At 44.8% G+C, this 16,139-nt stretch overlaps 1 protein-coding gene across 1 annotated transcript in view; it reads right to left on the bottom strand.

Annotated features, from left to right (window-relative positions):
• Window positions 1-12,917, bottom strand: part of LOC106568352 (uncharacterized) — a 33,454-nt gene extending 20,537 nt beyond the window's left edge. The window contains exons 1-2 of the mRNA XM_014138631.3: window positions 8,252-12,917; window positions 1,076-1,150 (exon numbers count right to left, since the gene is read on the bottom strand). Of these exons, the coding sequence (XP_013994106.3) occupies window positions 1,076-1,150; window positions 8,252-11,625 (3,449 nt within the window). The 5' untranslated portion in view covers window positions 11,626-12,917. The remainder of the gene's footprint in view (window positions 1-1,075; window positions 1,151-8,251) is intronic.
• Between the last annotated feature and the right edge of the window lie 3,222 nt (window positions 12,918-16,139).

Below are 16,139 nucleotides of genomic sequence, written 5' to 3' on the forward strand. Positions count from 1 at the left end.
GACACTATGGTGACAAGTGTTCTTTTGACCGGAAAACAATATGACCGTGTGTAACAGTAACATTAACTAGTATAGAGAAACGCCAGACCAGCCTGGTTAGCTGGGGAGGATAATATGCCTGTCTAAATTCTTAATAACTTATCTCTTCTTCTCCCACTCACGCAAACTCTCTCTTTCCTACTCTTTCTCTCTCTCACTATCTCTTGCTTTCTCTCTCACTATCTCTTTCTTTCTCTATCTCCGCACTCTCTCGCAGGCAGGCTTTTCTCTCTCTCTTCGTCTCATCTCACTATACTGCTAGTCTCTGGGTTTCCTTTTCTCTTTAATACCCTTTTCAGATGTGGGAGCTGCATTCAGTTTCGGGATGATTCCTTTTCTTTGAGTCTCTTGCCTTCTCCCTCTCTCACTATGTTTCTCTTAGATCTCAGCAGGGACCTGGCAGGCCCAACTTCTACAGTGTTCTCTCTCTCCCCCTCTCTCCCTCTCCCTCTCCCTCTCCTCTCTCTCTCCACTGCTCCTGTGTTGTTTCTCATGATTTTGACATTTACAACTAAGAGACATGGATTTCCATTTCATAGTAATCCTCCAGTGCTCGTCTGCCTTTTATTAATCTTACCGTAAACTGTGAAATCCTGTTTGTTAATTGATTGATTTCAATTCAAATTTCAAACAGCAATGGGGTGATTAAGCAGTATCTGTGACTTTACCTGTGTGTGTGTGGCTCTATCTTTTTTAAGAGTCTTCTGCATTTTTGTTCATGTGTCAGTGAATATATGTGAGTGTGTAGGTGAATGTGTGTGAGTGTGGAATGCCCGACTTCCTAAGTGTTACATGCCATTGCTTGATAATCACAGAGACTGCCTCATGGATGTCGTAATCCTGCTGAGCCAATAGGGACGAGATTTGAAATGACAGTGAACCGTACGTTACCGTAGGACACACATATCCTGCATATAGAATACACACATCCAACATATAGGAACACACATCCCTATTTAATACATGCGCATTATCATGCGCACATGAACACTCAAAACACACGTGCAGACACACACACTCTAAAGCCATGTCATACCTGTATATGATGCAGGCACAGTCTCTACACGTACCACAGTTCTCTATGTCTTGGCCTGTCCGGTAGGAGTGTCTCCTGGAGGGGAAAAACAGATGACATCATCACCACGGGATCATAGTATCCGTCACCTTGGCTTGAGTCACAGCGTCAGGAGAGACCATGATGTGACAGTAGTGCGTGCGTGTGTGTGTAAGAGAGAGAAAGGGATTAGAAATAAGCAGGATCTCAGTTTTACCATCCCTAGCTAGGTTTCATCACTTCCTCTGAGAAGTAGCTAGCTCTTATTTTTTTAATCATGATGAAGTGTTGCCTCAGTCCCATGATTCTCCTCCAACTAACTCCTCATCTAGAATCCCACTTCTGATCATTTCTTATGAATGATTTCCCTCAACTGACTCCCTGATGGTTACACAAAAAATTACTCACTTTATCTTCAGGGACAAAATAATGCTGATGAGGGAAAAGTCAAGTCTGAATTCCTTAAATGTAGATCTCAGAACAAGAGCCCTTATGAGAGAAGATTACGTGCTTCTACAGGCTTTAAAGACTAGTAGAAACGTATTTAACTTGAAAGATAGGTCAAGACTGTACAGTCCGAGTGATATACAGAGTCATATACACCCAGGGCCAAATCTGGCTGCAATGATGTCTTTCACTATGTCCTTTTGATGTCATGGTTAGGTTGTATACTGGTTGTATAATAAGGACGATTTGTAAACGTCTGTTTAGCAACCAAAAAAATGAATATTTAGCTGGTCGTAAAAGAGACCGTCTGGTTATCTGATGTCGTTTCAACCACTTGTCATATAACGTCATGTTTGGAGTTTTAGGCTGGGTTTCTGTATAGCACTTTATGACATCGGCTGATGTAAAAAAGGCTTTATAAATACATTTGGTATATATATACCGGTATCAATCAATCAAAATGATTTATAAAGCCCTTATACACAGTTGAAGTCAGAAATTTACATACACCTCAGCCAAATACGTTTAAACTCAGTTTTCACAATTCCTGACATTTAATCCTGATAAAAATTCCCTGTCTTAGGTTAGTTAGGATCACCACTTCACTTTAAGAATGTGAAATGTCAGACTAATAGTAGAGAGAATGATTTATTTCAGCTTTTAGTTCTTTCATCACATTCCCAGTGGGTCAGAAGTTTACATACACTCAATTAGGATTTGGTAGTATTGCCTTTAAATTGTTTAACTTGGGTCAAACTTTTCGGGTAGCCTTCCACAAGCTTCCCACAATAAGTTGGGTGAATTTTGGCCCATTCCTCCTGACAGAGCTGGTGTAGCTGAGCCAGGCTTGTAGGCCTCCTTGCTCGCACACGCTTTTTCAGTTCTGCCGACAAATTTTCTATGGGATTGAGGTCAAGGCTTTGTGATGGCTACTTGTCCTTAAGCCATTTTGCCACAACTTTGGAAGTATGCTTGGGGTCATTGTCCATTTGGAAGACCCATTTGCGACCAAGCTTTAACTTCCTGACTGATGTCTTGAGATGTTGCTTCAATATTTCCACATAATTTTCCACCCTCATGATGCCATCTATTTTGTGAAGTGCACCAGCCCCTCCTGCAGCAAAGCACCCCCACAACATGATGCTGCCACCCCCGTGCTTCACGGTTGGGATGGTGTTCTTCGGCTTGCAAGCCTCCCCCTTTTTCCTCCAAACATGATGATGGTCATTATGGCCAAACAGTTCTATTTTTGTTTCATCAGACCAGAGGAGATTTCTCCAAAAAGTGCGATCTTTGTCCCCATGTGCAGTTGCAAAAAGTAGTCTGGCTTTTTTATGGCGGTTTTGGAGCAGTGGCTTCTTCCTTGCTGAGCGGCCTATCAGGTTATGTTGATATTGGACTCGTTTTACTGTGGATATAGATACTTTTGTACCTGTTTCCTCCAGCACCTTTACAAGGTCCCTTGCTGTTGTTCTGGGATTGACTTGCACTTTTCACACCAAAGTACGTTCATCTCTAGGAGACAGAACGCGTCTCCTTCCTGAGTGATATGACGGCTGCGTGGTCCCATGGTGTTTATACTTGTGTACTATTGTTTGTACTAAAGAAAATATGTGGACAGAACTGAAAAAGTGTGTGTGAGCAAGGAGGCCTACAAACCCAGTTACACCAGCTCTGTCAGGAGGAATGGGCAAAAATTTACCCAACTTATAGTGTGAAGCTTGTGGAAGGCTACCCAAAACGTTTGACCCAAGTTAAACAATTTAAAGGCAATGCTACTAAATACTAATTGAGTGTATGTAAACTTCTGACCCACTGGGAATGTGATGAAAGAAATCAAAGCTGAAATAAATCATTCTCTCTACTATTATTCACATTCTTAAAAGAAAGTGGTGATCCTAACTGACCTAAGGCAGGGAATTTTTACTAGGATTAAATGTCAGGAATTGTGAAAAACTGAGTTTAAATGTATTTGGTTAAGGTGTATGTAAACTTCCGACTTCAACTGTATATACACTGTGCCTTAAAAAAGTATTCATACCCCTTGACTTATTCCACATTTAGTTACATCCTGAAATCAAAATGAATTAAATGAATTTTTTTCCTCACCCATATACTCAAAATACCCCATAATAACAAAAGTGAAAACATGTTTTTAGAAATGTTTGCGAATTTATTGAAAATTATAATTTGTAAGTCGCTCTGGATAAGAGCGTCTGCTAAATGACTTAAATGTAAATGTAAATGTAAATGTAAACAGAGAAAAATCTAATGTACATAAGTATTCACAGACTCAATACATGTTAAAATCTCCTTTGGCAGTGATTAAAGCTGTGAGTCTTTCTGGGTAAGTTTCTAAGAGCTTTGCACACCTGGATTGTACAATATTTGCACATTATTGTTTTGTAAATTATTCGAGCTAAGTCAAGTTGGTTGTTGATCATTGCTAGACAAACATTTTCAAGTCTTGACATAGATTTTCAAGACGATTTAAGTCAAAACTGTAACTAGGCCACTCAATGTTGTCTAGGTAAGCAACATCTAGGTATATTTGGCCTTGTGTTTTAGTTTATTGTCCTGCTGAATGGTGAATTTGTCGCCTAGTGTCTGATGGAAGGAAGACTGAAGCAGGTTTTCCTTTAGGATTTTACCTGTGCTTAGCTGTATTTAGTTTATTTTTATCCTAAAAAAACTCCCTAGTCCTTGCCAATGACGAGCATACCCATAACATGATGCAGCCACCACCATGCTTGAAAATACAAAGAGTTGTACTCTGTTGTGTTGGATTTGCCCCAAATGTAACACTTTGTATTCAGGACATATATTTCTTTGCCACACTTTTTGAAGTTTTACTTCTAGGGCTTTATTGCAAACAGGACGCATGTTTTGGAATATTTTTGAATTTGTAAAATTGTCTAAGAACATACATTCCACTTTGACATTATGGGGTATTTTGTGTTGGCCAGTAACACATCATCTATTTTAAATTCAGGCTGTAATACAAGAAAAGTTGGAAAAAGTCAAGGGGTGTGAATACTTTGTGATGGCACTGATCTCGTACAACGCTGTGTATTACTCCCTTCACAGAACAGCTCAAACTGGCTCTAACCAGAATAGAAAGAGGAGTGGAAGGCCCCGGAATAGACTGACGAGTTTCGAAGAAAGCCTGTAATCCAAACCCACAAATGCTGATGCTTCAGACACTCAACTAGTCCAAAGAAGACCAGTTTTATTGCTTCTTTAACTAGCACAACAGTTTTCAGCTGTGCTAACATAATTGCAAAAGGTTTTTCTAATGATCAATTAGCCTTTTAAAATGATAAACTTGGATTAGCTAACACAACGTGCCATTGGAACACAGGAGTGATGGTTGCTGATAATGGGCCTCTGTGCGCCTATGTAGATATTCCATCAAAAATCTGCTGTTTCCATCTACAATAGTCATTTACAACATTAGCAATGTCTACATTGTACTTCGGATCAATTTGATGTTATTTTAATGGACAAAAAATGTGCTTTTCTTTCAAAAATAAGGACATTTCTAAGTGACCCCAAACTTTTGAACGGTAGTGGATGTATTAATTTGTGTAAGTTCATTACCCATTTTGTAATGTTATGAATTTACAAAACTTACAATACTTTACAAAACTTACAATATGTTACGATTTACAAAACCTTAGGGGTTAGACTTAAGTTTAGGATTTGGTTATCAGCTAAAATGCTAAAGTTTTCCGTGATGAGATTCGATCTTGAAACATTTGGGTTGCTATACATTTGCCTTATACAAATTCTAGCTTGGTGACTAACGTTAGCTAGGCTAGGGGTTACAGTTAAAGGTTAGGGTTAGGGTTACGGTTAAGGGTTAGGGTTAAGGTTAAAGTTAAGTTTTGGAGTTAGGTTAAACGGTTTGGGTTAGGGGAAGGGTTAACGTTCATTTGAGTGTCCTGGATTTACATTTACTATGTTACGTCTCGTCTATGAGACCAGGCTGAAATATGTTATCCCACCCAGGCATTCACATTCGCAACCACATTATATTGGTGATTACACCGTTCATGATTACAGACTTTTTCCTCCATAGACCACATGGATGTCTTCTCTCCAGGAGTTTCCCCCCTCCTCTGATCTACCATGTTGGTATGATACCGACGGTGGAAAAATCCGTAAATAGCTCAGAAATGTGGGAAGTAGATTAATTAAAGTGCTGATGGGAATCATAAAGGGTTTACACTAAGAGCCTGTGCCGCAACTAAACCCAATGCCTACACCCGCATGACCTCATCATCAGCACTGATTGCTACTGCCGCCCGTTGCAATGAGGAAATTATATAGAAATGAGGTGTAGCCCCCCCCACCCCCCAAAAAGATAAAAAATAATAATACAAATAAATAAATAAATAAATAAATAAATAATGCGTATTAATTTCTCAATGGAAGTTTTGGAAATTTGGGTGGGAATATGGAAAAAGTTTTGACTTGTTGTTGACGTGGTGGATTTCACCATTTGGATTTAATCTCTCTCTCTCTCTCTCTCTCTCTCTCGCTCGCTCTCTCTCTCTCTTTCTTTCATCTGGCATCTCCTTCTCACACCCTCCCTGCTTCTCCTCTCCTCCTCATTTTTACCAAATGTACATTTCATTCTGTCCGCCAGGCACAGCCTTGTTGCCAAAGTATTTACAGCCTCACCATGCTGGGGTTGGCCTATAAATAGATGGGCGGTAGAACAGGAAAGCTCAAACAAAACAAACGTCCATCTGTAATATGAATAACACAACACATGCTGGATTATAACAGGGCTGCATGCTGTTGGTTTTTCTATCATCATCCGAGGAGTGACAGCTACCAACAATAACCCTCGATTTGATTCCAGAATGAGAAAGAAAATGTTGTCGTGCCAAGCTATGATCACATGGTATACTCTGGGGCTGATTCATTTTCACATTGGACAAATCTTTCCACAAACAATAACCTCTCGAAGCAGAGCTAAGACCATTTATGTGTGACATTTACTTTCTTGTCCTTTGTGTTTCTGTGCTTCTAGGCATTCCTTTATTCTTATCCTTACCTTATCTTTTCTATAATTCCACTAACCATTCTTCAGTTTTCTTAATTTTTTCCTCCTCTTTCTTAAAAGTAACCAATTAAATAAAATGTTTGTTCTCATAATTCTGTTAGGCTTATATAATTGCAGTAGCGATGAGTGGGTAAAATCACTGGGGAAGCCAAGTCTGGAAAAAATAGCCATATGACAACCTACAGTATGTGTTGTGATAATTGCGTTGTTTGCTCTATAACCTGTTAGTTCATATGCCTTGCCACGGTGATATACAGGCCTAAGGCCGAGACAATAAGAAGACACAGTGGCAGAATAAATTCAACCACACCTGTGCTTTATCACAAAACCGGAGAGCAACATCTGCCCGGTGATGTCCACAAAGCATGTTGCATGTAACAACCAGTTAGATGACCTACAGTATGGTCAAGCAAGTTAATGTTTCCAATATTTTCGGACTACTAAAATCTATTGATTTAGAACCACAGAGAGTTCGCAAAGAAAACAAGAGCTGTCTCCACTATTCCAGCACCATTTCAACATCATCAAATTACCTATACTTAGTCTAATACAGTGACAACTAAAATACCCAAAAACGATTTGGTCCAATCAATGTAAGCTAAAAATTATGTGGCTGTCCATGGTACTGATTTCTCTGTCTGTGTCTGTGTGTGTGTGTGTATGTGTGTGCCTGTGTGTGTGCACATAGAGAAATGCCAATGCCATCCTCCTCTCTTTCATGCTGCCGAAACGGTCTATGACTCTGTCATACAGTACACGCTTTTAGTTTTTTTGTCCTAGTTACCTGGTTAAAATTCTTGCTCGGTAGCCTAACTTCCTTTCATGGGCAACGATGAGCCAGCTAGTTAACCTACTACATCTAGCTACATATTGAACTTCCATCATCTCAGGCAAGGGGCACAATGAATTTATGGTTGGATCAGAGTCACCGTTATAATCATTGGCCATTACGAAGAATTAAATAACACCACAAGTCCAAAAGTCCAAATCCCTATCTCCATCTATGGCTAATGCAGGAATGACCAATTTTAGCTAGCTAGCTAGCCACCAGAGGATAACAACACAATGAGATGCAACAATTCAAGTTTTTGATGTGATTGATGTGAAAAAAATCCAAACTGGCTTCCCTTGACATTTATTGGGGGGTGAGCCAGGGCCATTTACAGTTGAGCTCGCTCAGTTTAGTTCAACGCTGATAGGCTTTTATTTGATACTTTTTGGAACAAAGCAGGCCAAATGCTCACTGGCTTCCCTTGCATTCAATGCCATGGGCGGCAACAATATAATACTATTTTCCAGACAGCATCAGATAGATGGGCTACACATACAGGAACAGAGGGCCGCTGTTTTGCTCGCTCAGATGCTTTCTCCGGTGAGATATATTCAGCATCTTGTGAATTGAATGAAAATTATGACGAAATATCAATTATTTTCTTGGTCCATTTTTTGGGGGAAGCATGGCTTATACACGCGACTGTATAATTATAATATTGTCCCCAAGCAGGCATTATGTATGGTCCTGAGTTTTCATGGTCATCGCCCTTTAATTTTAATTTGTCAGGTCATATTCAGAGAACTAATTGGGAACAAAAAGGTAATTGCCGATGATCTGTGTTGGCTCAGTGGGACTCACTCACCCATCTCTCTCAGCCTCCTTCTTCTCCAGGTCCTGAATAACGTCCAGCAGTACCTTGATGGTATTCTGGCTGGTCTCCAAGACCCCTTCCAGGCTGTGCAGCTGGGTCTGCAGGCTGCGGATGTCGTGCAGGGGCCCGTTGGGACCCATCAGTTTCTCTGCCACCCAGGTGGGATCCAGTTTACTCCTGGCCCCTGACACCAGCCCCCCCAGGATCTCCTGCACCTGCCTCAGTGTGTCTGCCTGGATGGAGGTCAGGGGCCCGGCCGAGGAGCCCCCTCCAGAGCCAGAGCAGCCCCGGGCCCCGGAGGGGTACTGGCCGGGGGGGAAAGCGTGCTGGCTGTTGGGGGTGTTGGGCCCAGAGCAGAGCATCTTATGGAGGGCACCAATCTGAGCCCCCAGCTGAGCCTGAGCCTGGCCCAGGCAGGTGGGTCTGGGGATTGCCTTGGTTGGCGAGGAACCCTGGTCCCCCTGGTTCCCCTTCAGAGGGACCTCCGGGGGTGTTTGAGCTTTGTGTTTCAGAGAACCGGCTCGGGGATAGTGCACAGGTGACCCTGATCTCCCTGACTTCTCCTTCTCACTCGCTCGCCTGAGCAGGGGCGCGCGGTGACCTGGGCCTGAGGTGCAGCTCACCCCCTCTTTGCGTGGGGTGTATGGGGGAGGTGGCGGGGGTGGCGGTGGAAGTATCCTTCTCTCCCCTTTACACTCCCACTCTATCACCCTCCTGTCCTGAGTGATGCAGTATTGGGCCTGAGGTGGGGGGGTGTAGGGGGGTGCAGGCCGAAATGTGGAAGCATAGAGGGGCACAGTTTTTGTGGGAGTGGCGCAAGATGGATCCGTTGGAAGTGTATGGTAGGATTTTACCATTGGAGGTGGGGAGTTGCAGCTTTTTACGATGGGAGAGTGAGAGGAGCAGTATTTTATGGTTTGGATTTGAATGTGGGCGGAGTAGGAAGGAACTACTGGAGGTTGGGAGGAGCAGGGTGGTATGGTCTGACATGGGGGGTTCCCAGGTGGTATGGTCTGACATGGGGGGTTCCCAGGTGGTATGGTCTGACATGGAGGGTTCCCAGGTGGTACGATCTGACATGGGGGGTTCCCAGGTGGTACGGTCTGACATGGAGGGTTCCCAGGGGGTATGGTCTGACATGGTGGGTTCCCAGGGGGTACGGTCTGACATGGGTGGTTCCCAGGTGGTATGGTCTGACATAGGGGGTTCCCAGGTGGTATGGTCTGACATGGACGGTTTCCAGGGGGTATGGTCTGACATGGGGGGTTCCCAGGTGTTATGGTCTGACATGGGGGGTTCCCAGGTGGTATGGTCTGAATTAAGGAGATGTAGGGAAGGGCGGTTTGGGTTGTTGGGTGGCACGATGTCACAGTTGGAGGTGGAGAGGTGCAGTAGATTAATGCTTTATTTAAGGAGGAGCAGGGTGGGGCAGTTTGTGTTAGGATGGTGCAGGGGGCTATCGTCGGTGTCTGGGTGGTGGAGAAAGTTGGAGCTGAGTAGGGGGCTATCGTCGGAGTTGGAGTCAGGGTGGTGGAGAAAGTTGGGGCTGAGTAGGGTGCTATCGTTGGAGTCGGGGTGGTGGGGCAAGTTGGGGCTGAGTAGGGGGTTATCGTTGGAGTTGGAGTGGGGAAAAATTGGGCAGTGTAGGGGGCTAGGACATGAGTTTGTTTTGGGTTGAGGCAATTTGGGGCTGTGTCCGGATCTATCAATGGAGTTGATGGTTGGGTGGGCCAATTTGGAATTGAGGCTTTGGTTGTAGTTGTGGTGGTGCATGTTGGTTTGATTTGAATCAGGGAAGTACAGGCGGGAACAGGTTCAGTTTGTGTAGTGTGATGTGGAATGGTTTGAGCTTTAGATGGAAGCACAGTCGGAGGAAGCACATATTTTCTGGGGGGAGATGTACAGGTGGACTCATTCTGGGAGACGCAAGGCAGAACCACCAGTGGGGGAATTTCACAACGTGGATGGGTGGAGGTTAGCACAGTTTTAGGTAAGGAGGCATAGTGAAGCACAGTCTGAGTTTGGGAGGTGGAGGGTCCCACAGTAGGAGGTGAGGAGATGGAGGGTCTCACAGTCGAGGGAGCTGAGAAGGTGGAGGGACGGTCAGTTTGTGTTTTGGTGGTGCAGGCCTGCACAGTCGATGGAGGTGGGGAGGTAGAGGGTCCCACAGTTGAGGGAGGTGGGCAGGTGGAGGGTCTCACAGTCGAGGGAGGTGGGCAGGTGGAGGGTTCCACAGTCGAGGGAGGTGGGGAGGTAGAGGGTTCCACAGTCGAGGGAGGTGGGGAGGTGGAGGGTTCCACAGTCGAGGGAGGTGGGGAGGTAGAGGGTCCCACAGTTGAGGGAGGTGGGCAGGTGGAGGGTCCCACAGTCGAGGGAGGTGGGCAGGTGCAGGGCTGCACTGTCAAGGGAGGAGGGGTGTTAGGAGGGGAGACACAGGGACTGTCTGTCTGCGTTGGAGTGGTACAGTAGGACACCTCCCTTCCTGGGTCACTGATAGCATTGTTTATGCGCCTTCTCCTCCTCACTTGGGACAGAGTTGCACTCCCCTGGCATTTAGGAGGGGAAAAACAAGAAGAGTTATGCCAGGAAGAATCTATGTGATTCTCAACAGCAAGGAAGCTTGCGTTAGCCTCACTAGTCCTGAGGCACTGGGTTTGGTCCACCAATCCCTGCTTAGCCTTAAACCCAGGGCCGTTTCCATCTCTGGATGCAGGCTCTGAAAGGTAGTTGTGGGTAGTGTAGTACTCATCATGTTCGTTGTCCTCTTTGTCGTCCCCATCCACCCCCACTGAGTCCCCCATGCTGCGGACATTTGAGAGCACGGAGGGCTTGGGCTTCTGGAGGCGGGGGGAGGTCTGGATGGCCATGCTAGTGCACTGCCTCCGGGAGAGGGGCAGCGTAAGTGAGCACGGCAGTGGGGGTGATGGTGGTGGTGCCCAGCAGCGACGCGTGGGCCCTGGGGTGAGCGGGTGAGGGGGCGCCCGAGCCAAAAACGCCGCCACCACCTCAATGGTGTCTGCCATGTCCCCTCGGACTGCCCCCACCACTGAGGCCTCCGTAAGCCATCCTTGGGGGGCCATGGGGCTTGTGGGGCTGTTCTTCCGGAAGGGGTGGGGGCTGTCACACTCAGCGGCAGTCCTCTGGTAACTCTTGGCTCCAGTGGTCCCGCTGCCTAGTCCATCCTCCAGGTCTTTGAAGCGGACCTGCTGGGTACGGTTGCGGCGGCGCTTTAAGTGGCTCTCGATATCCGGCGAGTCGCGATTGAGCAGCACTGAGCGCACTGTCATAGCGCCAGGCAGCTTGTCGGTGGTCTTGCTGTTGGTGTGTTGGCCAGTGACCAAGTGATTAGTCTCTTTGCTCACCATGTCTCCTGTGGCGTCTTGTTCTTCCCCCCGACATCCACAGTCTCTGCAGGCCGTTTGATGTGATGAAATCCTCTGTCAGAGAGTAATTATATTCTATCTAGCTCAATGCAATTTGTCTGTTGACTATTATTTATTCTCTATGACAATGGATTATCGGTATTATCGGATTTGTTGAGCTGGAGTGCCATCAACAAGCAGATCTGGGGAGACAGCTGTAGCTTGTTGGTTTGAGTGGTCATGGAGATGATTGGAAATAACTGTCACACTGCAGTGCTGTTTGTCCTGTCATCCCCCTTCTGCAGCACTCCAAATGACTAGTCCTTCCTCAGGTGTGTGTGTGTGTGTGTGTGTGTGTGTGTGTGTGTGTGTGTGTGTGTGTGTGTGTGTTGCTCTGGATATCTGACTTCCTGAGAGATGTAACCAAAGCCAGATGGTCTGTACTTTGCTCAAACTACAGATAGAGAGAACTGTATCCTGGACTTCATAAAATAAGTCTTCAGGGTGAACCGGATTCTCATAGTCCACAGAACTTCATTTATTTATGGTAATAGTCCACATAGAGTCCTGATTTCCTTATAGATCTGTTCTATATGGCCACATTAAATGTATAATTGATATCAACACGTTAAACATGGGAGCAAGTGCCAACTTAAAGCATGGCTCAGATCTCCCTCATACAAAATCTGCATCTAAAAGAGGACATTTCACATGAAATAAGTGTGAAGACCCAGAAAAGAGAGGTGAGTGTGAGAACGGGGCACTCAGTTCTGTTGCATGACTCCTGGATACTGTACAGTCAGCTCCAACTTAGTCTTAATAATATCCCAGAAGATCGTGACGGGGGCACGGTACCTACCGACAAATAGGCATGACTCCCCTGAATACACTTTTTCCATCCTTCCCATCAATGAATCTGCAGGCTTGCCTTTCCAACCCACTATTGTCCCACGGGGCTGGAGGGAGATTGGATTGCTAAGGAGTGGGATAACGTTGTGTGACTCCCCATAATGTTCTATCTTCCTCTTTCGCTTTCTCACGTTTTCTCTCTCGCTTTCTCTCTCTTTTTTTCTCTTCCAATACCTCTTCTCAGTGACTCATCTTCCACTCATTTTGCTGGATAACAGGATAGACCAGGTTCCTGAGGTGACCAGAGAATGAGAGAGAGAGAGAGAGAGAGAGAGACAGACAAGAGATAAGACAAGAGATGAGACAAGATAAGCAATCAGCGCCCCCTCCACCCCCAGGCATTTAGGCATTTACCTTATCTAGAGAGAGAGAGAGAGAGAGAAAGCAATAGAGAAAGCAATAGAGAGAGAGAGAGAGAGAGAGAGAGAGAGAGAGAGAGAGAGAGAGAGAGAGAGAGAGAGCGCAGATGAGCTCCTGCATTTTTCAGCATGTTTTTACAAAAATATAGATTTAGAGTTAGATAAACTTGGATTTTTCCACAAGGACATATACAGGATAGTACCCTCCACAACATAACATTCACTCCAAATCAAAACTCCAAACCTACAACCTGATTTTGGACGACATTTCCTGGAAGGATTCCTACTACCAAAGATTCTTATTTCCAAGCTTCACAGCAAATGCTCTGGCAAACAAACAACAGTAACCTAAAAACACCATCCAACCTGGAACTGAGTAAGTAATGTTTAGTCTGAAGCTACTTTTAAAGCCAAGAAAAAAAATACATTACAATGTTATATTTTGCTTTATAAGGACTGAATGCTAAGTTAAGGCTACCAAGCTTGCTAGGACAGAACATATCTGACTGCAACTTCAATTAGCACTGAGGTGTGAAGTGAGAGGTGTCAAAAATCCCTTGAGCCCAACAATGGCAGGAGAGTTTCACAGCCTACCCCATCCAAATGCAGTCTTTGAAGCCCCCTCCCTCTGTTCAGAGGTCATTACAATACAGTACTGTCTGGATGTAAAAAAGAAATGATACGGCACGAAAATAATACAAAAAGAAGCTCCTTATGGAAAATCAAGAGACACTTTTTTCTGACTATTATTAAAATGGGAACATAAGCAACCTCATCTTCCACACAGATCATCCCCTGTGCAGTGCTATATTAACACACTACCCCTTTGTTAACCTCACTAGGGGGTGTGGGACGCTAGCGTGTGGGATGCTGGCCAACACCCAGTGAAATTGCAGAGCGCCAAATTCAAAAACAGAAATACTCATTATAAAAATTCATGAAACATACAAGTGTTATACATGTGTTTAAAGATAAACTTCTTGCTAATCCAACCACGGTGTCAGATTTCAAAAAGGCTTTACGGCGAAAGCAAACCATGCGATTATCTGAGAACAGCGCCCAGCAGACAAATCATTACAAACAGTTTGCAGCCAAGAAGAAGAGTAACAAAAGTCAGAAATAGCGATAAAATGTATCACTTACCTTTGATGATCTTCATATGGTTGCACTCCATGTTACACAATAAATGTTCATTTTGTTCGATAATGTCCCTCTTTATGTCCAAAAAACTGTGCTTTTTGTTCAGCAATCCATTGGAACAAAGTGCGGTCACAACAGACAGACGAAAAATCTAAAAAGTACAGTAGAAGATTGTAGAAACATGCCAAACGATGTTTAAAATCAATCCTCAGATTGTTTTTGTCATAAATAATAAATAATATTTCATCCAGACAAAAGCTTCATCAATAGAAAATAAGAAACAAGAAAGGTGCACTCCCGATCGCGCTCTGGACTCATGTCTGGAAATGTCCACTGTCCACTCATTGAAAGTGCTGTATCTCCCTCATTTTTCAGAGTAAAAGCCTGAAACAATGCCTAAAGACTGGCCACATGTAGAAGAAGCCATAGAGATCGTGAAGTGGGTCCTAAGTCTTTATATGGTGGATAGGCTTTCAATGGAAAAACAGCCTTTCAAAATAATAGTACTTCCTGGATGGATTTTCCTCAGGTTTTTGCCTGCCATATCAGTTCTGTTATACTCACAGACATTATTTTAACAGTTTTGGAAACTTTAGAGTGTTTTCTATCCACATCTACCAATTATATGAATATCCTAGCTTCTGGGCCTGAGTGGGGGGGGGGGGGTAGTGATGGGTGGTAACTTAGGATATTAGACAACGAGGACTCTGAGTCAGCCAGTGTCAACCTGTGCAAGTCTGGAACAGTAATGGTACAGGGCAACCCAAAACAGTTTCAGCTGGACTTTCACATAATCAAAGAGATAGCTCAGCAGGATAAGCTCTCTCTTGAGAAAGATACCCCCACCCCGAGCGTATCAGACCAGACCTCTTTGTTATACAGCCCCACAGATGAACAACCCCAAGCGGAAAGTCAACCTCCCATCACAGAGTACTACTCCCTCATTGAATTGAAGGATACATTCACCCAGTTGGAGGTAAGGCAGGTGGAGCTGGAACAGCAGGTGAACACACTCCAGTCAGCACAAAAGATTGTCCAGCTCAACACCACCCCCTCAACCAGACCTGGAGTGCTGGAGGTGGGGCGAGACATATCTGCACTCTGGACTGTGGTGAGACAACATCAACAGGAGAAAGAGCAAGAGCAGGAGAAGAACAGAGCACTAGAGGAGAAGGTGAAAGTGCTCCAGGAGAAGGTGAGAATGATGACGTGTGACAGAGAACAACCCATTACAGAGTTGGCTACCCCCGCAGAGAAGCCAGCAGAACAGCCCACCTCAGACCCTGACCATAGCCTCGGCATCACAGCAGGACAGACAAATGAAGAAACCAAAGCCCAGGGCAACCCACCCTCTCTGAGCATCCCTCCGTCAGCCACCCTGATAGCCCTCCTGACAACCCCCGCACACCCACTGAGTACATACACAAGCCACAGATTGAACTCCTTATGCACTCATATTGGAAATGTATACAAGAAAATATACTTTTTCCCAAACACACAATGTCTAAACTCTGGTGTCCAAACACCAAGCGCACCCTAGAACCTTCTGTCTGAGAACCAACTAAGGTCACCCAGCCACATAATAATACACACAGGCACAAACAACCTGAGAACACAACAGGAAAGGGTGACTACAGCATTCAAGAAAGAGATTAAAAAAGCTTCTTCTACTTTCCCAAAAGCACAAGGGGTTATCTCCACCCTGCTTCCCCGAAAAGACTTCCACCCTGCTACCATTCAGCGGGTAAATGCAAGTATTTCCTGTGACTGCACCTCAAAACCAGATGTCTACCTGGCCCACCACTCCACCCAGGACTTGAATAGCCTTTACAACCAAGTTCACCTATACAAGGCAGCAGTGCCCACCTTCGCCTTGACCCTAAAGGACCTACATCCACACCCCCACACCAAACCAATCAACCCCCCCCCCCCCCCCCCCGAAGTCAACCATGCCCAAACCCCATTTAGGCTCCCTCAGATCAGACCAATACCCCTCCTGCCCACCTCATGCCCCCCCACTCCCGCGAAGAGGGCTTCAACATGACTTAAATGTAAATGTAAATGTACATTTTATTACATTTATTACATATGGAACACATCGCCTTTGGC

The sequence above is a fragment of the Salmo salar genome, chromosome 13 (assembly GCF_965601325.2).
Source record: "Salmo salar chromosome 13, fSalSal1, whole genome shotgun sequence".
Classification (NCBI taxonomy): Eukaryota; Metazoa; Chordata; class Actinopteri; order Salmoniformes; family Salmonidae; genus Salmo; species Salmo salar.